Genomic DNA, 23,703 nt, shown 5'->3' on the forward strand with positions numbered 1-23,703 from the left:
GAAACCGGAGAAGACCAATAGGTGCTGCCATCTAACCTGCACTTTCGAAACTAAGATATTGACTAGCTGCAACAGTTTGTTGTCTGCCGTCTGCTGCTGTTCAGTGAGCTTTGTGAGATCTGTTTCTCTAAACGTCTGCGCTATTTCTCATACCACTCATTCGCCGTGATAACCGACAAGCGTGTAGTATGTCTGACGCAGCTGACGCTTTGAAATACTTCATGATGGTGGGAAAATTGAAGGTACGCACTGCTACGCGATGACTACCGTGACGGTCCAGGTGATCGCGAACCTTTTTTTGTGAAGAAACTTTCACTGTGTATCAATAGTGCGAGCATACAACCAGATTGGATAAGCGTTTTCTTTTCGCGTTTAGGACATCCGGAGGACAGGCTGGGTCCTAAGAGGAGTCCCCGACCCCGAGAGAATCGCCGGTCACATGTACCGCATGGCTATCATGGCAATGATGCTTGGCAACAGTCCAGACGCGGGCATCGATAAGGACAAGTATGCTTGCCAGAACACCGTTGCAGCGAACACTGTTCGATGTCACCATACTCGTAACAAGTGCCACAGATGTGTCCCCAATTTTTCTTCTTTTTTAGATGCGTGAAAATGGCATTGGTTCACGACATGGCAGAATGCATCGTGGGAGACATAACACCAACTTGCGGCGTCAGTCAAGAAGAGAAGTTCAAGAGAGAGGCAGTGAGTACTCGGCGGGTACACCCAACTTGTGTACTTTGTTTCCTTAGAAAAAAAAAAAACAAAAAAACATGCATTTAATATTGTTTTTTTTTTTTTTTTTTTTTTGTTGCAGAGTGCTATGCAAGACCTTGGTCACTTGGTAGACTCCGTTACAGAAAAGGAGTTCACTGGTCTCTGGCAGGTAAGTTGCAACAGTACAGTCAAACAGTACTGGAAAAATGTTAGTTATACTCAATTTCACCTTAAGATAGACTACAGCCATGGAGGTAGAAGGAAGAGGAGGCGACAATCGGTTCAAGCCAGCCAAACGAGAAAATCATAAATGAAACCGGAAGAAGAGGTCGTGCTCAGTGGGAACGCCCCCAAGGGTAACCAAGTTCGTCCAATGGCATCCAAGGGTGCCCAAATCTGTCGAATAGCACCTTTTGGTTCTGTTTGTTTTTGGTATTCGTTGGGGGTGTCCCTCCAAACCGGAAGCCTCCCCCGGCTTCACATGTGGAGACACAATGTCACCTCCAGAATCTTCCTACCTCCATGACTGCCGCGGACACTACGCTGTGAAAGACTCCGAAAGAGCAACTACGTGCCCACTGCCCAGAGTGTCACTGCGGTACCAGAAGGTCATGCGACACTCGTACTGCATTGGATTGGCTTCGGTGGCTCTTTGCATCTTCTGTAGTCCATCGTGGCGCCTTTTCGCGTGAGAAGCCGTGGCAGCGGAAGCGCAATGGACGTATCTTTGGTTCTTCACGCCGACAGGTTGATGGCGACGTTGCACGAGGGCTGGGGCAGACCTCAAAAAGGTCATCTAGTGTTCTACACTTGTTATATATCCCAAAAAACAAATTTAACATCTATCAATCACACTGCATGCTGGCTCCCGACAAGAAACCTTCCCGGCTTTTAGAAGCTGCAACCACTGCATTTCTTCACAAAATCGACGAGGCATTGACATCCTAAAATTAATCTACCATGCATCCATTTAGTTGGGTGGAGAATAAAAATAAGATTATTTAAATCGGGATCTAAGCCACACCAATTTCACTATGATGATTTTCCAAACGAACTTCTTTCTCACAAAAATTATTTTCTGCAAAACCAATATCAGAAATGAGTTTTTATTATTGTTTGTCTGTAATTTGATGATGTCGCAATAATTTTGTTTTCGATAAAAAATAAATAAATAAATAAACACGCAAATGAAAATGTATGACAGGCTGAACACAAGCAAAATGTGGTGCTCTGCTGCACTAATCGAAGAGGTGAGCTTCGTTTCTATCGTTCACTTCTTTCATCAGTCATGCATGGCATCTAATGCAAGCATATCAGAATGCAAAGGAAACAAACAAAAACTTGTATGCGTGCGTGCACGTGCGCACAGACCGACAAAGGGAGTGACAGAGTGGCATGCACAGAGATCTAATTGTACATGTGAAGGTGTTCTTACACTGGTCAGTATATGTATGTTTTGTCTTACACAAGCCTTTTTTATGAGGCCATGCCACCACCTTGCACACTTTAAAAGCAAAAAAGTCGCCGTTATTAAACAATTCGCAAACCATTCTTGAGTTCAAAAACCATATTTTTTATGTCAATGCACACTTTTGGTGCAGCAAAAATACCTTTAGTACTTAGTTTGCAACCAGCCTCAGAAGCAATGGCAACAGTGGCGCTGTGTGCACGAAGCTGATGGAAAACCATTTGGCGGGAACGAGTCGTTTCTTCGCGACTTTAACGTAAACTTCGAAGTTATTCTTTTGTTTTGCTGAAGTATTACAGCAAATAAAGCTTTCTCAATAACCATCAAGCTCCTCTTGTTCTAGTATGACATAGTTTATATCAAGAAAAAAGTTTCCAATTACACTGCACTTCACTATATACGTAAAATCCCAAGTGATGCCCCACCCCTGAAAGGTAACAGCCGCCCCCCATTTTTGGCTCGGTTTGCTTTTTTCTTTTGAACACCAAAAGATAGCCCATTCCTAGTAATCATAGTGTTAGAATCAATGATGACCTCAACCTAAATGTGTCTAATTAGCTATGGCGGGATATAAGCGAACATTGCCGACTTTGAAGTAGTCATCTGTGGTTCGTTGCCCCTCACCGTGATAACAAGTTTGGCAAGGACAAATGATCTAAAAATAGCACTGTTTCAACTTTTCTTGGTTGCACACCGTAAGTTATCCCATGCCTTATTTTCACCCAGTTTTCTCACAATTTTAGGTGGGCTATCTCTTGGAATATTGCGGTAAATAAATTTAGTAAAATTTTCTTTTACACAGTTTTCAGTAATTGGGAGGATTGAAGAATAAATTTCCCATTCAGAAAATGACTAATGAAAAACAAATGCCTTTTTTAGGTAAATTGATTTAAATATATGTACGCTTCATATCCAATTTAAATTCAATGAAAAAAACATGATTTATTCTGGTTTAATTTTTTTCCCTTTTTTTGATTGAGATGTACCTGTTATCTTGCATTTATTTGGTCAAGAACAATTCCAGCATCTTGTTTTGCAGTCACCTACTGGCTACCGGCAATGCCATATGTGAAGGAGATTTCCATGTCTGGAGATGGCAGATCAAAAAAGAAAGCAAATCTAAACTGCCAAACTCAAACATTGATTGCCCAGTTGATTCCAAGCTTTATCATACTTTTCTTTATATTCACATTTCTCACGTTGTGTACTGTCCGAACCTTTCTTTAGGAAATAGACTGCATGCCATGCTGGTTCGAAAATTTCATTGACACGTACGATGGAGACGAAATGGGCACTGCATACCCGCGAGTGTGGGATGGTGTTTCAGTTTGTCCCATCGGAGGGTCATCGAGATAAATCCGGAAAATTCACCATATTCAGGAGAGCACACAGTGGCAAGGAGAAAATTAATTTCCACCATTTTCAATGCTTTGCTCGGTCTGCCGCAACGTCTTCCTGGCTGACAGATTATCTGAACATCTTGGCAGTGCTGTAAACTTCTGTGTTCTTGCAGCCATACCTCGCAATGATTTGCTTAGGCAACTTTCCGGTGCGAAGCGATTCAAGTACTTTTGCCCTCTGGTTGTATTTCCTGCTCATTTTTGAGCAAGCTTTGAATTGTTTATCATTTGATGGTCCGCTGTCAAATCACGTGGTCGCAGAAGTGCAATACGGCAGGTTAGCTTCACTGCATTGTTGAGATGACTTCTGGAAAAAGTCCGGATTTATCTCGACGAGCCTGTATATGGTGTGCCTGGCACAAAAACAAACACAGTGCGCAAAGCGCCAGTGTAGAATACGTCACCCGTGCCGATGCAGTGGCAGACATGATCGGGAGCCCAAATTTCTTGCATTGTGTGACGTGGGTTCATCGTCGTCATTGCCCCACGAAACAACGGCGAGTTGAAAAATTCATGAACTTTCTCCCTGCCAGACACAACGCATAACTATTGGAGCACTTAACGACGCAGCAGTTCATACTGTCAACCCAGCGCAACCTACCTTCGGTAGCGGCCGCGCACTGATCGCGTTGCATGAAGTGTATAGTCATTGTGCTTTTTGCTTTCCCACCACGTGGTGCGGTACCCCGAAGGAGTACGAAGCACAAGAGACACCAGAATCTCAAGCCGTGAAGGACCTGGACAAGTTCGACATGATTCTGCAAGCTCACGAGTATGAAGTAAGGATGGAAGATCCCGGAAAGTTGCAAGAGTTTTTCGACAGTACCAATGGCAAGTTGTGACGCCAGATGTGCAACTCCTTTGTTATTCCGCATTTGTTTTTTAAACCAGTTCCGATTCTTCCCATTGCAGGAAAGTTCAGGCATCCCAAAGTTGTCCAGTGGGTTGAAGAACTCTACAAGCTGCGTTCAGATCACATAAGCGCGGCAGAGAATGGAGATCATCGGTGAGATGTCCTGTAACACCACTCTTCTGCCTGCCGCATTTTATTTTTATGAATAAAACAATCGTAGCATTTTATTTATACACTCCACTGTACACGCATCAGATTCTTAAGCCTATGAACTCCAGAGTCGTGTGTCACCTTCCGAATATCTTCTTTTGCAAATAGTCTCTCTTGGCCTGTGAGTCCATGCTCAGACTAGAAAACTCGTTGTGCGGTATCTGAAGAAGAAAAACGGCACACTGTGACAATTGGTCCATGATTATGCTTTTGAACTTCCTGACCTTTACAACATGGTAACCCAGAATTTCCAAATGCCTAAGTTTTGTTGCAGTGTCCCCAAGGACGTGGTCTTCGTTGCTACAGAAATCTCGTTGGTCCAAGAGCACGATGGCATGTCTGTAAAAGGACAAATTAATCTCAGTAAAATGAACTCTGGTAGACTATTTTTTCCTTGCATGTGCATGTTCAGCCAGCATCAAAATGAGCTGGCTCGACGAAACGACGGCCAGAGCTGCAAAAATTCTGCAATAAGCCGTTGAGAGTGAGGCGAGGGGGGCCGTTGCGATTCCATGCACGGGGAAGGCTGGTAGTAATGATAAGCCATATAAATAGATGTACAACAAACCCAAAGAAAACTAATCATTAAAAAAAAAAAAATCGAATGACATGGTGATGCATCAAGACCAACAGCCGGCCACGCAACGAGAGGCATCAAGTTTACCCTTAAGATGCGTGACTTATCATTTCTGCCAACTTCCCCCATGCATGAAATCGCGGCAATCCGTTCCAGGCTCGCTCTCAGCGGCTTATCACGACAGCCGCACCACACACGGGATTTTCGCCGCTCCGGCCGGCATTACGAGCCGGCTTATATTGATGCCGATTGTACTTACCTTGTGAAAGACAACTCTGGTTTTATTCTGATGTCATGTAAACTGACAAAGCCAAACTCGTCGCTTGTGTGGCACTCAAAGTCTGCAAAACAAAAAAAGCAAGCAAATGTTGAAATTGTGGCATGTCCCTGACCAAGCGTGTGAATTACGCAGATGGTTTTGTGCTTACCAATGGGATGGAAATATGGCGACAGCACCTTTGGTCGGATGAGTCCGTCACCACCAGAAATGTCTCGCAGAACGTCCCCCACCGACGACCGAAAATCATCGCTCTTTGTGATAATACCTGCACACAAATATTCATCTCCATGATGTTGCCACTGAAAAGTTCATTGTTAGAAATATGGTTACGCTTAAAAAAACAAAACAAAAAAAACAACATACTTACCAGCACTGGTCTCTGCATTTTGTGGGGGCCCAGACCAAATCCAAGGAATGTCGAGCTCGGGATGCTGAAGTACCACGCAACGGTTGATCTCGAACAATAGCTGGTTCAGTTCGTCCTCTTCCTCTGGGCACTCTGGAAGAGAGTTATTCGAAATAAATAACACAGTCGACTCTCATTAATAAAACTCCAGGAAGCCACAGACATTTGTTTGAAATATCAGAAGTTTGAATTATCAGAAATTCATCTAAATATGATATGAGGCAAAGTAGTGGTTTGCTATAGGAATAGCTACACATACCAAGCAGCTTTCTTACAGCTTTCTCTACACAAGCCTACCTATAAGCAGGTACACACATAAAACATTAATGAAGTTCGAAGCGGATAGTGGTTTTGGTAGAGCATTTTCTAACTGAATATTGAACAGTGTCACGAATGACGAGGTGGCAAACAAGGAATAACTGAGGAAACGTTTAATGGGGGCAAACTTGTGCCCAAAACAAAAAGGAAACAGATGATAACAACAGAGCGTCGCGGGCGTCGAAGTCAACGTAGCAGCAGGGTCGAACTCTGGGGCAAGACTGACTTTGGCTCGCCACGCGGGGCCCTTTTGTACATGTGTGGACTTCTGGAACAATCGGCCTAGAAGATTCGGCGCGTAGAACATTCTAACCTAGAACAAGGAACACGGTTCTCGAAATTAACAGAAATCTAAATTGAAAGAAAATAAAAGACTCATAGGAATTGAACCCTGGGCTACTGCACGAGAGTCAAGTGCGGTAACCACTCGGCCACGCACGCGCTCCCTCGCCGACGCGCATGGCAATAGTTTCTCCAAGCCTTTTGCTACTGTTGCACCATGTTTAAATGAAAATTCAGCTGAACTCGTGAAGACTGTTCTAAATGAAAATGCAGCTGAACTTGTGAAGGTTGTTCCTAACCTTCCACTTGTCCACTTCTAAGCTTAGTTTTAATATAACTATATCTATGAACCGTGTCCTCAGAAAGTTCAGCGCCTACATTGGAGTGGCATGTAAATGACAAATTCGGCATAAAATTGAATCTAAAGAGGTGCCCAGTTATCCTAATCGAGGGAATTTATAAATCTGCTTGCTATATGCAAATATTCTTCCTTTAATCTTAAATGTAACCCCCTCAAAAAAAAAAAAAAAAAATGACAGCATTTCAACGTGGTGAATGATGTTGATTGGGGCGAAGCTCTGGTGGTGCTGATGATGCTGATTTTATTGTTCATAAGTAGTGCTGATGGTGCTGCTTTTTTTTTTTATTGCTCATAGGTAGTGCTGAGTTCCGGGTTGCGTTTCGACTTCATTATTACTGCTTTATGGTCGGCGAAATGCAGAGCCAATGATTCTTCTAGCGGGTCAGCTTGGATCCGCTAGAAGCCATGGGAACGCATCTCCACCGCATAAGTCAACGGTTCATGTCAGAAAGAGAATTTGTGGTATGGAACGTGGTTATATACGTATTTGACCGCAGCGCCCTCTCGTCTATAAACGTTGAGCCAATGCATGCAAAATTTAACGCAATTATATACGCATTTGACCGCAGCACCCTCTCCTGTATAGACGTTGAGCGGCTGCATGCAATGTTTCATCCATGACATCCCCCAGCTCTTGAGTTACTACCCCATCTCAGAGCCCCCTACTCGTCCCGCAGTCATGACCGAGTGGTTAAGGCGATGGACTAGAAATCCATTGGGGTCTCCCCGCACAGGTTCGAATCCTGTCGACTGTGCAAACATTTTTTCTTTTTTTAAGAAGACAGATGGGATGGCAATCGATGTGAGCACGGACGCCGGACGGACAAGGCCCTAAGGAGCTTCGCCCCTAAAATAAGCACAAATAATGAAAGCAGATTGTCAGGACAGTTGTCCTTGCATAATTCCAGTGGGTTAGTCTCACCGAACACCCGCAGTATGCGGGTGCTCGGTGTGAAGCGCGCTCAACGGGGCTAACCTGCCGCAATAAACAAATAGAATGAATTAAGCGAAGACGCTGTTTGAATTAAGCAGCCTATAAATGCATCGAAAACATAGCGGGACAACCAAAATGTTTCAATTGGTTAGAATTAACTGGAAGTATGAAATATACAGGTTTGAATTACCACGAGTCCACTGTATACAAATAACGTTGAGGAAAACAAAAAGTATCCAATTAGCTTTTTAAATGTTGCAGCCTTTGTGGAGCAAGTTGTGTGCATGAGTTGGAACATACTTGTACCCCTTCACCATTGGAGTAGGCAACCTCATAAATTACTCGGGGGTCTACAACAGCACCTTGTCTGTTCTTATGAATGTTATGTGCAATAAACGTACCATCAGAATCGAATAAAAGGCGAACGACGAAACGCGTAGCCTTCAATACGTGCTGCACTCTCTGGCGGCGATATACCAACACCGGAAGGGGTTAGTATATCGCAAGCTCTTGCAGTCCCCTCTCCACTCTACAGCTTTATTAGTCTCTAGGTGGCGCAGAATGTATAGAAGGCCATGCATTCTGGCGTTTCCATTTAGAACGTAATAATGTAAACTAGTGAACATGTCACTCCAGAGGGCTTAGTACTAATCAAAATTTGTGGCAGATTTTACAATTTGGCAGATTGTTTTCTAAGGACTCTGTGTGAAAATATCCTTGGGCTAGCGAGTTTTTGTACATGCCCTAGACTCCTTGTTTTAGAGCATTGTGACCTTGCATTTCGGACTCCCTTTTTGTTTAGTACGAGGAAGGTAGAGTCTATTTGCCAAAAAAGCAAAAAAGCTTTGTAGTGCAAACATTTAAGTATATTATTATTTCCCATTGGACAAAAAACAATGCTATTTAAATGCCTCAAAATAGTAATCAGGAAAAGGGATGAATCAAACCGACAAAACCCAGAAGCTAGCCTTGTTGCCAAATATTTGAGCACCGTGAAAGCACCAAGCACTCAAATTCTATAGATAAAATGTTAGGGAGGCTGTCAGACTTGCTCCCATTCTATACACGAATTCATCTCTGTTACGTCACGGCACGGTGGTGGCGCGTCAATCGCACTTCCGGCCTGGGGCTCTGGGCAGAAGTCCCCATGCGAGACGTGTATTCCTGCAATGTTTTGAAAGGAACCTGACAAAAACCTGCCTTTTCGTCAAAACGCCACGACTGGGGCTGTACTCAGAGTCGAGAACGGTTTGAAGGCCAGTTTTCATGTGCTCGGTTCGTCCGAGAAGGTGGATATGTGCCGTGAAAAGCGAAAACCAGACGCCGTCGGACCACGATTGCTTGGGCGGGAAGCACTTTGGATTGAATTCACGGATACTTCTGGTCATCAGATTTATTTGTTTTGTTCTAACATGAACGGCGAAAAACCGCGAAGTTGTACGGACCACCTGCGGACTACGTTCAGTGCGTCTTCCAAGTTCAAACGGCCGCTTGACTGTTCGAACTGTCGTCTGCACTTTCAAACGTTTCTGCTAGTCGTCTGCTCTTTTAGACGACACCGGCTCACAGACCAAACGTGGGCCCCGTACTTGCGATAAGAAGTTGGTTGGTTTTGGGGTTTTTCGGCGCAGCAGCATCGGGGCCATAGTGCGCCAGAAACATTGTGTAAAGGAAGCCTACATTCTTTAAGGACTGACTAAAGCCTCAAAGCGGACCTTACTAGGAACTAGACTTATAATTTCCGCAGAATATTAGTTTCTTCCAAAAAATTTAAAACTTGTGAGACTGGGACAAGAGGCTCGTCACCCAGTAAAAGAGCCAAGTGAAATGGTACATGTTCCCGATAGAATATAGAAAAACAGGTTCGACGGTTCTCTTCAAAGTGTGGACAAACTATCAAAATGTGAAGTATACTTAATGGTTCAGAACAGAAGTCACAGGTCGGTTCACTCTCTCTACGTAAGAGGTAGCTATGGGTAAGGTGGGTATGTCCTATTCTCAATCGGCATAAAACTATCTCATAAAAACGCTCTCGGTGTCTGGCACTGCGCCACTCGCTCAGGATGGGCTTAATCATATGGAGTTTGTTTTGCAGCTGGGAATCCCATTCCCTCTGCCAGGCATATTTTATTTGCCTTTTTAGTGGTACTCAATAATCAGTAGCAGGGATGCTGTTATAGTCAACTGTCCTATCTACACACGCAGAAGCTGCACGGTCAGCTAGCTCGTTGCCTTCTATGCCAATATGGCCAGGGACCCAGCAGAATTCTATCTGTATTTTCTTTGCCAGTGCTTGTGTTAGTGTATTACAAAGTTGCACAAGCAGAGGGTGCTTCCAAAATGTTGGAGAGTTGAGTGCTTTCAGTGAGCTCAGAGAGTCGGAGAAAATGACAGACTTTCTATATCGATGTCTGACAATATGGTCAACTGCAGTTATCAGACCATAAAGCTCGGCAGTAAAAATTGAGGCATTTTCGTTTAACCTTTTTACAGATCTGTAGCCCTTGCCGATAGCAGCACAACCAACGTAGTCTGTGGTTTTTGATCCATCAGTAAAGAAGTGCTTGTAGCCATTGTACGAGGTACACAGCTCTAGAAATTCTTGCCTGAGAACACAAGGGTCAACTGTATCTTTTTTGTGCTTGGTCAAAGAAAGATTACAACAAGTATTGGCAACTTTCCAGGGTGCAGTTCTTTGTTGAATTTCAAGGACAGGAGAGAGAGCATCAAAATTGTATTGTTCTGTAGCAATTCTTACACGTAGTGCAAAGGGAGGGGTTACAGATGGTTTGTGCTGAAATAAGCGCTCATAGGTTACGTTTTTAATTATTTCACAAGCAGGATTTTGTGGAAAAGAACGGAGTCTTAAAAAGTACTGAACAGCGAGAAAAAGTCTACGTCTCTCGAGCGAGCACTCATGCGATTCAGCGTACAGGCTAAGTACCGGCGGCGTACGGAATGCCCCCGTTGCCAAACGGATCCCCTGGTGGTGAATAGGATCAAGCATCTTGAGGGTGGATGGTTTCGCAGATCCGTAAACAAGGCTTCCATAATCCAGGGTAGAGCGCACTACAGCCCTGTAAATTCGTAAAAGACATACCCTGTCCGCGCCCCAGGTGCGATGTGAAAGAACTTTTAAAATGTTTAGTTTCTGCTGGCATTTCAGTTTCAGTGCCTTGATATGGAGGCCGAAAGTAAGCTTGCTGTCAAACGTCATACCGAGAAACCTGTGTTCCGGTCGGACGGGAAGGGGTGTGCCATTTATGTGAAGCGATGGTTCGGGAAACATTCCCCTTCTCCGGGAGAAGCAAACAGCCTCGGTCTTCTCAGCAGAAAACTTGAAACCATTCTCATCAGCCCATTTACTCATTTTATTAATGGTTACTTGGATTTGGCGCTCACAGATAGCTAAATTACATGACGAAAAGCAGACCTGGACGTCATCAACATAAAGCGAGTAGGAGACCCAAGGTGGTATTGCTCGGGACAGAGAGTTGATTTTAATAAGAAAGAGGGTAACGCTCAGGACACATCCTTGTGGGACTCCATTCTCCTGGATGAAACATGACGAAAGGGTTGTTCCCAATCGCACCTGAAAGGTGCGATCCTGCAAAAAGTCTGCGATGCAATTAAACATATTCCCGCCAACATTCATCTTGATAAGGTCTTGAAGGATACCGTACCGCCAAGTGGTATCGTAAGCCTTTTCAAGGTCAAAAAATACTGAAAGGCCGAACTGCTTGTTTATAAAGGCCTCTCGGACAGCCGTTTCCAATCGTACGAGGTGGTCGGCAGTGGACCTGGCGGCACGAAAGCCACACTGTAAATTGCTTAAAAGCGAGTTCCGTTCAAGAATGAAGATAAGCCTATTGTTAACCAGCCGCTCGAATGTCTTTCCCAGGCAGCTAGTCAGGGCTATAGGCCTATAGCTGGAGGCTTTACTTCTGTCTTTTCCCGGTTTGAAGATAGGGATGACAATAGCCTTTTTCCACACGCTCGGCAGCTTCCCCTCTGCCCACACTCTATTGAAAAACTGGAGGAGAATGACGAGGAATGCTTCAGGCAGATGGGAAATCATAGTGTAATGAATGTCATCAACCCCGGGAGATGTTGCTTTTGCTGTGGCAATGACTCAACGCAGCTCAGTAAGAGTAAAAGGCCGGTCATATTCTTCGGCGCAGCTATCAGATCCGCGGATTGGGACCTTCTCAGCTTTGGTTTTAAAGCGTAAAAACTTTTCTGTATAATTCTTAGAGCTGGAGACCTGCGCAAAATGTCTACCCAGTGCATCAGCCTGTTCCTGCAAAGATGAAAACGCCTCTCCATCGTCGGCTGATAGCAGGGGGATTGAAAAGTGGGCGTAATCACCATCCATTCGCCTTACCCTGTCCCATACAATTTTGGCTGGAGCAAAACTATTAATGGAGGAAGTATACGAGTGAAAGGAACGGCGTTTCGCTTGTCTCCTGACGCGTCGGGCTTCTGCTCGCAGGCGTTTGAATGCGAGAAGGTTGGTGGGGGTGGGATATCGCCGAAACTTTGCCCAAGCGCAATTCTGGCGATTTCTGGACTTTCGGCACTCCCTATCCCACCAAGGCTTTGGGCGCTTGGGTAGCTTACCCGAGGTTTGTGGAATAGCAGCAAGAGCTGCATCAACAATGGCAGTTGTGATGATTTCATTTTCTTCTTCAATAGAGTGTGCTACAGGCAGGACAGAAGACATTACACATTCCTGGAAAAGTTCCCAGTTTGCTATAGAAAGTTTCCATCGAGGAGGGCAACAGGGGAGAATAGGTGGGGGCTCTGTGGGGATGAGACGGATAGGGAAGTGGTCACTGCCACGTGGGTTGTTCAGGACAGTCCAGGTAAAATTTGTAAACATGGATGAAGAAACAATGGATAGGTCAATGCAGGAAAAGGAGTGGTGAGTCGAGCTGAAATATGTGGCCTCACCAGTATTTAGGAGACTGGCAGCTCTTCGGGAGAGAAACCTTTCTATAACAGATCCTCGGCTGTCGACCCGTTGACTTCCCCAGAGCGGATTGTGGGCATTAAAATCTCCTAGGAGAACATAGGGTTCTGGAAGCTGGTCTGCAAGGCGTTCAAGATCGGTCAGCGTCAGGGAAGATGAAGGGGGTATGTAGAGGGAGCATATGCTAATAAGGCGATCTAACATCAACCGTACTGCGACAGCCTCCAGAGAAGTGTCCAAAGAAATTTCAACAGCTGGTACCTTTCCGTCCACAATAATGGCAACTCCTCCGGAACTGCCAGATGTTGTTATGCGATCTTTGCGAAAGACTTGAAATGATCGCAGGAAATTACTTTTTGATGGTCCCAAATATGTCTCCTGGAGACATACTGCAGAGGGTGTGTACTCCTGAAGCAAGGAGTAAACATCATCCAGGTTGTGAAAAAGTCCTCTGCAATTCCACTGTAAAAAGCCTCCTGCCATAAAAATGTGTTAAGCTAAAAGGGGCGTTAGGAATGTGGACCAAATTTTAAAATCGCTAAAAATGAATAATAAAATTAATATTAAAAAGCAAGGTTATTCTGATCTCAAAATATTTATCACAATGCAATACACATAAAAGAGTCGACAATGTGAAATTGGAGAGCTCCAGAATTAAAATATATGGGGTATATACATGAAGAAAATTGCATGGGGTGAAATTAAACGCCTTGGGTAAAGGGTTCATTTCGGAGGCTTAACAGGCGTTTTTGCTTTGTTCTTGGGTTTTGGGGTCTGCCAATCCGTGTCTTCGAAGTCAGACAGGTTTGTGGACGGATCAGCAGCCTCAGCTGCTACTTCCATCTCCCTAGTTTCGCAGGCAGGTTTGCCTGCGGGCTTCGGTTGATCGGGCGTTCGAGAGGGCGGTTGCCGCCCTCGGCCCGATCCACAGGGAGGAGTGGAGGAGGAGCTGGGCAAATTGTCCTGCTCCATCGGTTCCACTCCATTAGAGCCAGGGGCCGTGCGAGAGTCGCGCAGCTCCCTAGAAGAAAAGCCCCTCCCAAGCGAGTTGGAGCGAGGGCTTCGCTCCTTCTCCCTCAGGGAGGGTCCAGGAGGGACAGCGGGCACGGCTGCTGCCGTCCCACTCTGTGAGAGGGCAGCTTGCGTGCTCCCTCGAGGTGTCTGAGGGGGCAGCTGCCTGCGTTCAGGAGTTGGGGCCTTGAGGGCCACTGCCAGCATCTCTGGCGAGACCTGGGTGGCCCTCGACTCCGAGCGTGGTGCAGGGCCCCTGCGCACCACCTCGGCATAGCCTCCCTTTGAGAGGAACGACAACCTTTTCTTAGCCTCTGGATATGTGATATTTTCCTTGGCTTTTAGTGAAAGAATTTCTTTTTCTTGTTTCCACAGAGGACAGGTGCGGGAGTAGGCTGGGTGTGGTCCACTGCAGTTACTGCAGCGGGCCACTGCGTCGCAGATGTCGGCGACGTGGTCCTGCCCTCCGCACTTCGCACAAGTCTCTTTTCCTCTGCAACTCTGTGAACTGTGGCCAAATCGTTGGCAGCGGAAACATCGTTGCGGGTTGGGGATGTAGGGACGAATGCGGCAGTTCAGGTAGCCTGCTTTGATTGTTGCGGGAAGAGCATGTTTCTCGAAGGTCAGGATGACGTGTCTTGATGGGGTTTCTCTGCCATCTTTTCGGAACATTATGCGTTTTACAGCGACAACACCGGCGCCTTTAAGTCCTTCAAGGAGTTCTTCTTCACTTGTTTATATAAGGTCGTCCTCGGAAAGAACTCCACGGATGGTGTTGAGTGTGCGGTGAGGACTCACCGACACTTTCACATCTACAATGTTTGTGAGCTTACATAATGCTTCGCTATGAAGTTTTGTATCCACCTCAACAAGGAGGTCTCCAGAGTGCAGTTTCTTGGCCTTATACGAGAACCCGATAAGGTGTTCCAGAACCTTTGACACAATAAAAGGAGATATCTTTGCAACGGGTTTTTGTTCATCTAAAGAATGAACAACAAAGAACTTGGTAAAGTTTTCCACAGGAGGGTCTTTTTCGATGGTTTTGTGCTCAAGGCAGCGCCTTTTCCAGGGCTGTCGTGAGCAGGGTTTAGGAGGAGGGGCAGTCATAAGAGGCGGAGAGTGTTCAGAACCTGTGGTGTGCCGCCCACCACGGAGCCCAACAAGGGAATAGTTAACGGACCATAACAAAAAGGGCTTTGCTGGAACCGTTAAACTATTAGCACTGCCCAGGTACTATAACCAAGTGTGGTTTTGGACAAGGGGTCTGTCGCCACCCAAGGTTAGCCCTTGCCGCCAAAGGAGTTGAAAAAGGAAAGAAGAGAAATGAGGAGAGTGAAAAGTATGAGAAGATAAGGGCGAAAGAAGGGAGGGGATAGTAGAAGTGGCGACTGACTGAATCATCCTGGTCGGGCCAAGCCAGGACTCCCGTCTACGGGAAGCGGGGGCCGAAGTGGTGTATTGCCTCGTCCGGGGGGCCCCGAAAGGTCCGAACCTACCCCGGACTCGGCTCAACCACCAGGATGCCCTTTTCCCCGGACACGGGAAAGCCACGCACAGCCAGACGTGGGCGGGCGAACCCGCATGGCTCGGGGTCCGTGGAGACGCCACTCTCCAAACACCTGCTTTCACAGGTGCCCCCTGCGGGGGCGATAAGAAGTAAGTGCAGGCCTCAAAATACTCAAGTTTGAAGGTTGGTAAGCAGGCTCGATGTAAACAGTAGATAAAAGGATGTATTAATAATTGTTACCAGTGGCCGTCACTGACTTGTTATGCCTGATTCACTTGGTCCGATTCTGCTTGAGATTTTCAGCATCGACGTCGACCATCTCAGCTACGGTTCACGCTTTTGCAGCCCGATCGACGTCCCGACTGAAAATTGCGAGCGAAATCTCATCATGCGAATCAGGCTTTAGCGTACATTCTGCGGCGTCCACGTGGAATGAATCGAAACATGTCACATTATTCACGCGAAGTTTTGCAGTGTAATGAGCCTCGGTAATTTCGCTGAGGCCGCTCAAGTAGTCAGACATCGCCAGGAAGACGTAGAATCTACAATTCGAACGCGAAAAAGGGCAGAGGGACTCACACAGACGCCGACAACATCACATTTCAATAGTTTGTTTATGGGCGACGGCGAGCTTCGTGCCCACACCCCCATCGCGCATGCGCAGCGCCGGTGGCGTCCGCTAGGGGCGCTCCGGTTTGTTTGTAAACATGAGTTGGTGTATAATTACCAGTTCGTGCTCGAAGTTCTGAGTTCAGTTGGGAAGGAAAGTGAATGAAGTACAGTCTCCTGCCATATGAAAGACCCACTGGAAGCGCATGGCCGAGATGGTGGCTGGCGGGGGCGCTGTGAGTGCTCCAGGCGATTTCGTTTTACTTCTATGAGAGGACTCACTTGGGGGTGGGGAGACACAGCTAAAGTACAACGCGCGCTTATCAGTTTCTTGTTTCGGTTTCGTGGCAAAGAGCAGTTCGGCTATGTCCTACTAATGCCACAATTGCTGCCTGAGATAGACCGGCCTCAACCATGGTGATAAAGCGTGAGGTTTGTGCCACCTTTCTGACCAACAAATGTGTTCTTCAATGCATTTTATCTTTTGAATATACGCCTCGGGTATAACTGTAATATTTGTTTATTTGGTAGTGCCTCTTCTGATATTTTACACCTGAAACAATGAATAAAAACACTGTGATGACTATGTTTATTTCGAGCCTTCGTGACCATATCTCTAGGCCGGACGGCAATGAAGGAAGCTCTTCCGCTAATCCAAACCCAAAACTGTTAAGCGTTTTCAGGCTCGATTAAGCCCCGAATGAGTATCCTTTCCTCAAGGCAGACTCGAATCGTCCGGAATGTGCATGGCCAAGATGGCGTCACTTGCCGCCATCTTGGCCACGTGCTTTCAGTGGGTCTTTCATATTGCAGGAGATGTACATTGCATTTAGAGTCTAGAAAAACGCTTCTCTTTAGGAGACTCCCATTCAATGAGAGCTCTCTCCTGTCGATCATGCTTATGCAAAGGTCCTTCTGTATCTACCCAGCACCGTGGAAGATGGCAGGAGTACTACAAGAATAGCAGTCACTTATATTCGGATTCCACCAGATGCTCGAATACCTGGTTAGTACCATATTTCCAAAAGTTCAGATGCCTAAAAAACCCTGTAAAGGTTTGCATCCTCAACAGGGTATGCTTGCACACACTGTGTACTACCGTGTCTGTTTGTATTGGCTGTTTATATAGTAAAAAAATAGGCTGAAATATAGTGGCTTCTGTTCTTCCTGCAAAGGGGCAGTTTGGCTGGTACGGTACAACCACTAACCCGGTCTTTATATGGATATTGTGCCTGTGTGATGCAAACGGATGCATGCTTGCACATAAGCGTGTGACTTGTGCGATTACATGAATAGATGCCAGTACAACACTTGCCCATAGTAATACTGACATAAGCGGAAACTGAATTCATCACGTAAAAGTCTGCAGCACGAGGTTTGTCGCAGACTGTTGAGCTGAAGTGCGCCAACTAAACGCGTGCGGCCACTGCATCACCCCCACCATGGCAGCACTTTTAAAAGCTTCCACAAGCCACACTTTGGAAGTTTGGCTAACAGCACCTTGACTCACCTTCAATGACTGCGTCTACCTTTCGCAAGAGTTCCACGCTGAAGATCTTTTGCACGAGGGGTGGCGACAGGCAGTCCAAATAGGCAAGACTGCGAGCAAAGTGTAGACCCTGGATCATGGGAAACTTCTGATTGTCCATCATCTCCGCCAGCTGGCCAGCGTACAGTGTCCCCAGTTCATCAAAGCACTGTGGCCTGAAATCCACTTTGGCGCAGGCCCCAACCAGGTTCATGGCGAGCTCGACGCTCAGTCCGCACTGCAGAGCAAACTCGCACAACACCTCGAGCGTTGCAGGCACGTACAGGTTGTGATCGGACACGCAGCCGAGTGTATGACGGAGGGAACGGAGCTGTGGATGCGACGCATTCTCCTCGAAGATTTCAGCCCACACCTGGGCATCCCCACGTGAGAGCGTCTGCTGTAGCTCGTGTTGGGAGGAAGAGAAAAACTTGCTCATGAGGTAAGAAGCCACCTGCAGGTCTGGGATATCGTGCCTGTTTGCCACGACGTGGCTGTACCAGATTTCTGGTACGTTGTGCCTCTGCAAAAGAAAAAGTAGACCTAATCACCAACCAGTTTGACTACGCCACCGCTACCGCAATGCGTCGAGGGAACTTTAGTCTTTCTGCACGTTCAACAACCAAGATGGAGCTCTGCGCATGTAGAGCGCGAGACTGCACAAGCCGTTTCTCTTGTCTACTGCTGTCTGCCTCCTGTGAACCGTAGCTGTGGCGACGGCGTCACGCATTCACGCATGCACAAAACACTTGGTAAGATCGGTCTGTTGACAAGATTGATCACGGTGTTGAGAACGCGTGCCACAAGTGGGCTTAGCACGTGCAGTGGTTACAACATGATGCTCAAAAGCCAGAAAAAAAGGTTCCTAGCACAAACATTGGGTTTAATATTTTTCAAGGCATGGCTCTGTGCTTGAATTCAGTAGATCAGTTGGAGTCATTTTGGAGAGGTCAAGATTTTATTTTAGAGCCTAAAGGGTACCTTCTGGAGCACAAGCATGAATATCAAGTACTTCATTCTCAATCAGTTCACTGCAAATGTTATCTCAAGATTTCTTTCTGCATTGCTAAGTCTAACTGAAAGAAAATGCTTCACTTCCCCACCTCTGTGCCCCACTCATTTGTAAACAAGGGACAATACAGTTTCATTGCCTCACTCAACTAGTTGTGCTTAAAAGCATCAGACATGGCAACAAGAATGTCGCAAGCGACTTTTTTTTTTTGTGAAGAGGCCCATTACAGGTTTCAATAAAAGTAACTCTTAATTCAATTAAAAAACAAAGCAATACACCTCAATTACATTTTCAATGTGTACTTTTATGAAGGAAAATCGGCATGTGGGCAATAAATATGCCTTAAAAAACCCAGCTGAACTCCTTATTGTTTTTCCTAAGCTTCCTCATACACTATTAAAGCTCATTCTGTGTTAATTTAAAGTTTAGTGACCATGCACCCGACCAGTTGAAGGCCTATTAGAGGCAGTACAGTAACTAAATGACTGATATGACAAATATTAAACCCACTGTGCAACCCATCTACACCTTATTAAAGTTTAATATGACTTGAATATGATCCATCCTACTTCATAGTCTCAAAATACTGCAAATTATATGCATCCCACTTATGTGCAAAAAGTGTAAAAGTCTGGCACCCATAACTTCTTTGCACCTAAAAAAGGGACGGTATAATTAATTCTTTTCTTTTCTTTCTGGGTGTAAAGGAAAGAGGGAGTATGAATTTGATTGCACTTTTTACATAGATGAGGCACAGTTATGCAATTAATTTCCGAATTTTTAGACTCCATGATGTAGGTGGAATATGCCTAAGCTTCCTCACACACTATTAAAACTCATTCTGTGTTCACTTAAACTTTAATGACCATGCCCCCAACCAGTCGAAGGCCTATAAGAGGCGGTAACTAAATGACTTATATGACATAAATATTGAATCCACTGTGCACCCTTACTTTGCTGCTGCCGGCATGAAAAAAGAAAAGAAAAAGGTTTTTGGATGTGAAAGAGAAACTTTGGGTAGAGCTTATAAATGCTCGCCATCTTTTTTAATCATATATACACGTAAATATACTACGATCCATCCTACTTCATAGTCTAAAAAACTGCAAATTACATGCATATGCACCCACTTATGTACAAAAAGTGTAATAAAGTCTGGCACCCTTAACTTCTTTACACCTAGAAAACGGAAGGTATAATTAATCCTTCCCTTTTCTTTCGGGGTCCAAAGGAAGGAGGGAGTATGAATTTGATTTCACTTTTTACATAGAAGAGGGACGGTTATGCAATTAATTTCCAAATGTTTAGACCCCATGATATAGGCAGATTATGCTAAAGCACAAAAAGACAAAGCTATAGACTACTTTAGTGCACTCTTCGATCCCAAATTTAAAACAAAAACATAATCATTGATGCATGCAATCAGTGGCATAAATCCAGAAAAATATTGGGGGGGGGGGGGGGGGGGGGGGTCACAAACTTTGCCATAGCAGCCCTCTTGATAACTGAAAATATGAATTTTATTTTACAAACAAATCAAAACTGCATACTAAAACAGAAAACAAGCACACATGTTCACATCTAGTGTTATTATAATATTGTTAATGATTTACAGTGCACAACAAACTAATCTTCTCAAACAATGTTTCAAACTCAAATTATATAAAAAAAAACTTTCAGTCTTTCCACTTGGTGAAGAAGGAAGACGAGCGGAGGAGCTGTAGCTTCTGTTCTCGGCGGTGGCTTTCCAGGTGAGTGATCTGATCTGCTTTCGCAAGAGAATCTGAAGCGCTCGACGCAGTAGAACTTTAGATGATAGCGGCCTTGCGGCAGTTAGGGAACCATTCGCGCTGCTGTGCACATCGCCGCTCATTCCGTCCCTGCTCTTCTTCCTCCGAAGAAATGTTGCCGCCATCTATGAGCGACGGCAGCAACCAGGTAGTCTGATTGTGGAGGCTGGAAAGGTTATTGCGATCTATGAGCGACGATGGCAAAGAGACAACCGGCAAACACAACACTCCGGACAGCTACCGCCATCTATGAGCGACAGCGGCAACCAGAGTGTTGTGTCGACCACGGGTGTCGACATTTGTTTAACACCGAACACGATCCTGGGGAAACTAGCCCTTAACGACTCCGCTGTAAAAAACTTTCAGCCTTTCCACTCCGGTGAAGAAGGAAGACCAGCGAAGCTGTACTATGGTGGGACAACCTCCAGGACGACTTCTTGGACAACCTCAAGACGACGCCTAGAGGACAATGTCTAGGACGTTGTCCTCTAGGCGTCGTCTAGGACGACCTCAAGGACAACTTCTAGGATAACCTCGAGGACGACCTCAGATACGATGTATAGGACGACCTCAAGGACAACGCCTGGGACGACCTCTAAAACGACCTTGAGGACGACGTCTAGGACGGCTTCAAGGATGACTTGTAGGACAACCTCTCGGACGACCTCAAGGATAACTTCTAGGACGACCTCGAGGACAACCTCGAGGACGACCACAAGGATAACCTTAAGGACGAAGTCTAGAACGACCTTGAGGAAGCTTTCTAGGACAACGCTTAGAGAAATTCAGCCTTTCCACTCTCGTGAAAACCACAGTGGAAAGGCTGGAAAGGTTGCCGCCATCTATGAGCGACAACGGCAACTAGACAACTGGCAAGCAGGTTGTCTGGTTGCTGACATTGCTCAAAGATGGTGGTAGCTGTCCAGAGTTTTGTGTTGACATTTCTTCAGTGACGGACATGAAACTGGGGAAACTAGCCCTTAACAGCTCCGCTGTAAAAAGAACTGGTGAGATCGACACACCAGAAAAAAGACCAACATTGAAAAACAGTGTAAGAAAGAAAAGAAACTTCTTTGTTAAATTTTGTTTGTTTATACCTTTATTTGAGACAGAACTGTACAGAAACGTCTCAGGGCTATGCCCCGAGACATTTCTGGGCCATGCCATCCTTTTGGCAGCAACGGTAGCAAAACATAAAACACAAGAGTGGCATGATTTCACTCCAAAATAAAAATGTATACAAAACAAAACACAATCATAACAAAACAGCAGTGCCTGAACAGAAATTTTCTAATTATTGGTTGCAAGTAACACGTGTAATGGCAACCCAGGACTCTGAAATATGGATTCATAATAGGTCCCTAAGTTTCCCGGATTAGAACCTTAGAGAGGGTCAAAAACGACAGCGCAGTTCTTGCATGCACTGACAAAACTGCCCATCAGCTGCGACAACTCCATGCGGTCTACAACGTCTTGATGAACATGTGCCATGCAGCTTAGGCGTATCTCCCCCCATGGTACTCCACAGCAATGTCTTTAACCTTATCAGGGCACTGAACAATCGTTCCACCTCACAGGAGGAGACTGGCATCACCAGGATGACCCTGAGGACACTCTCTACATCTTTGAAGTACAAACGTGTCGACTCATGCATGTTCCAAATTGCCGCTGCCAATTCGTCGATAGATCTTAGATCGGAGTGCTCTTCGTGCAACAGGTGCATGCGAAACACGACTTTATTGGAATCAATGCCTTTGTACCGTCGGATTACGTCCACATCTGCTTCCGATTGCATGTTAAAAAAAACACTTTCCAGCGCCTTATATGTCACAAATTCCTTCCGCGTCGGGATTAAAGCACCTCTTAATGACCGACAGTGCTGCATCAACTACTGAAAAAAATACATTCCAAAAATAGGTTCTCACTTTAACTGGAAGGTCACTGCATGTACACTGCCATTCTCAGCAGCTTTGGCGACCTGTTCAAACAGTTCATCAAATATTTCTTCAGACCGAAGCTGGTGCAACTTGCACTTGGCAGACTCCACCACCTAGAGCATTCCCTGAACTGTCGACGAACGTCCTTGTAGGTATGTGTGTAGGTCCTCAAGCACTGAGAACACCCTCAAAGCAATTTCCAACAGAAGGCGCATGTTTCCCAATTCCATGGCGCGTAGGATACCACCAATCTTAGCAGACTGCTCGGTCCAATGCTTCTTTCATCGTTTCTTCTAGGGAAGCAATTATGGCCTCTTGCTCGTCCAGCGCTGCAGATATCGCTGGTCTTCTGCATAAGAAGTACATTTGGCATAGGGTTTTGATGTTTTTACCCAGCTTTCTTTCGCAAAAAAATCTGCTTAACTTTCCAGAACGTGCTGAGAGCACGACAATTCCCTAACGGCCATGAGCGCATCTTGAAGTTCTGGACAGCAGTTTGAGACGTCAGCAGCTACAAGGTCGGAACTGTGGGTTCCGCAGTGCAAGTAAATAGCAAGTGGGTTTTGTGATTTTATAATTGCTTGGCATCCATTTAACTCCCCGCTCGTGTTGGCGGCCCCGTCGTAAGTCTGCACACGGCAACCAGAGAGTGGAAGCCCAACTATATTCAAGAAATCCACCACGGCTTCTACAATCGTGGCTCCCTTTCTATTTGGCGGGGTACAGAGCCCTAGAAAAACTTCAACTGGTCTGAGGTTCTCTTCCACATAGCGCACGGAACACCAGCCACATCCCACGAGCCATCTACGATGATGGCATAGTTTGTTGTTGGAATGGCACGGCTCAGTGTTTTTTGGCCAGCCTTCTCAAAGCGACCAATTATTTCGTTTTGAAGCAGTGGAGACGTGTACTTCGTGTTTTGCTTCATCCAAGTGTGAATTCTTCATTGTCTTCTTCGTGTGACATGAGATAGTGGTAGAAGCTTCCATCTTTGTCTGAATAACCTCGAAATGGCAAACTCTGGCGCAGGAGGTACTTACACGCCTGAAAAACAATCTTCTGACAGCACCTTGCCACTTCCTGCTGCTTTCCAGTCTGTGCGCTGATTTGGTGACGAACCGGCGTCGATTGGAGGCTGCTGTGCTGATAAAAGGCATTCATGCCCTTCTGAATTTTCATGTTTGGCAAGTTTGTCTTATTCCATTTACCAGTTTGTGAACCCAACAACAGTGAATATGTCTGGCTGGTGTTGTCTAGCTTGGTGCCCAGCAGTAGCAGACGACCCTTCAAACTTCAGTAGTGTAGTGGAGCCATGAAAGCGTACCAAACCATCTTTTTTGAAAATCTTGTTTGCTTTCTGTCCACCTCCAGGATGTGTGACTATTTGCGGAGGGATAAGTTGAACATTTGGATGAGAAGGTATATCTGGAAGCTGAATTCGAACCCAAGATGTTGGCGGTGCATCTTGGGTTGTTGCAGAATTCTTGCCATCTTCAGTGACGTCGCAATCAGCGGGGAATTCTCTGGG

General features: G+C 45.6%; 2 protein-coding genes across 2 annotated transcripts in view; one reads left to right on the plus strand and one right to left on the minus strand.

Moving 5' to 3' along the window:
- The first annotated feature begins 47 nt into the window (after window positions 1-47).
- On the plus strand, window positions 48-4,674 carry LOC120846116 (5'-deoxynucleotidase HDDC2). Its single transcript, XM_040217790.3, has 6 exons — window positions 48-242; window positions 377-507; window positions 606-708; window positions 821-889; window positions 4,281-4,419; window positions 4,501-4,674. The coding sequence occupies exons 1-6, from the start codon at window positions 189-191 to the stop codon at window positions 4,596-4,598; spliced, it is 594 nt and encodes a 197-aa protein (XP_040073724.2). The 5' UTR covers window positions 48-188; the 3' UTR covers window positions 4,599-4,674.
- The window catches only part of LOC120846115, a 30,124-nt gene continuing 11,053 nt past the window's right edge, over window positions 4,633-23,703 (minus strand). The window contains exons 3-8 of the mRNA XM_040217789.3: window positions 17,419-17,959; window positions 5,876-6,007; window positions 5,657-5,773; window positions 5,488-5,569; window positions 4,876-4,990; window positions 4,633-4,812 (exon numbers count right to left, since the gene is read on the minus strand). Coding sequence (XP_040073723.2) covers window positions 4,729-4,812; window positions 4,876-4,990; window positions 5,488-5,569; window positions 5,657-5,773; window positions 5,876-6,007; window positions 17,419-17,959 — 1,071 coding nt within the window. The 3' untranslated portion in view covers window positions 4,633-4,728. The remainder of the gene's footprint in view (window positions 4,813-4,875; window positions 4,991-5,487; window positions 5,570-5,656; window positions 5,774-5,875; window positions 6,008-17,418; window positions 17,960-23,703) is intronic.

The sequence above is a fragment of the Ixodes scapularis genome, unplaced genomic scaffold (assembly GCF_016920785.2).
Source record: "Ixodes scapularis isolate PalLabHiFi unplaced genomic scaffold, ASM1692078v2 PGA_scaffold2__306_contigs__length_199485367, whole genome shotgun sequence".
In the NCBI taxonomy this organism is placed as follows: Eukaryota; Metazoa; Arthropoda; class Arachnida; order Ixodida; family Ixodidae; genus Ixodes; species Ixodes scapularis.

Excerpts from the sequence above, each read along its gene's own strand:
- LOC120846116 (XM_040217790.3), top strand. The coding sequence starts at position 189 with ATGTCTGACGCAGCTGACGCTTTGAAATACTTCATGATGGTGGGAAAA. Across the intron at positions 243-376 it reads TGATGGTGGGAAAATTGAAG|GACATCCGGAGGACAGGCTG; the intron begins GTACGCACTGCT and ends TTTCGCGTTTAG. Across the intron at positions 508-605 it reads GCGGGCATCGATAAGGACAA|ATGCGTGAAAATGGCATTGG; the intron begins GTATGCTTGCCA and ends CTTCTTTTTTAG.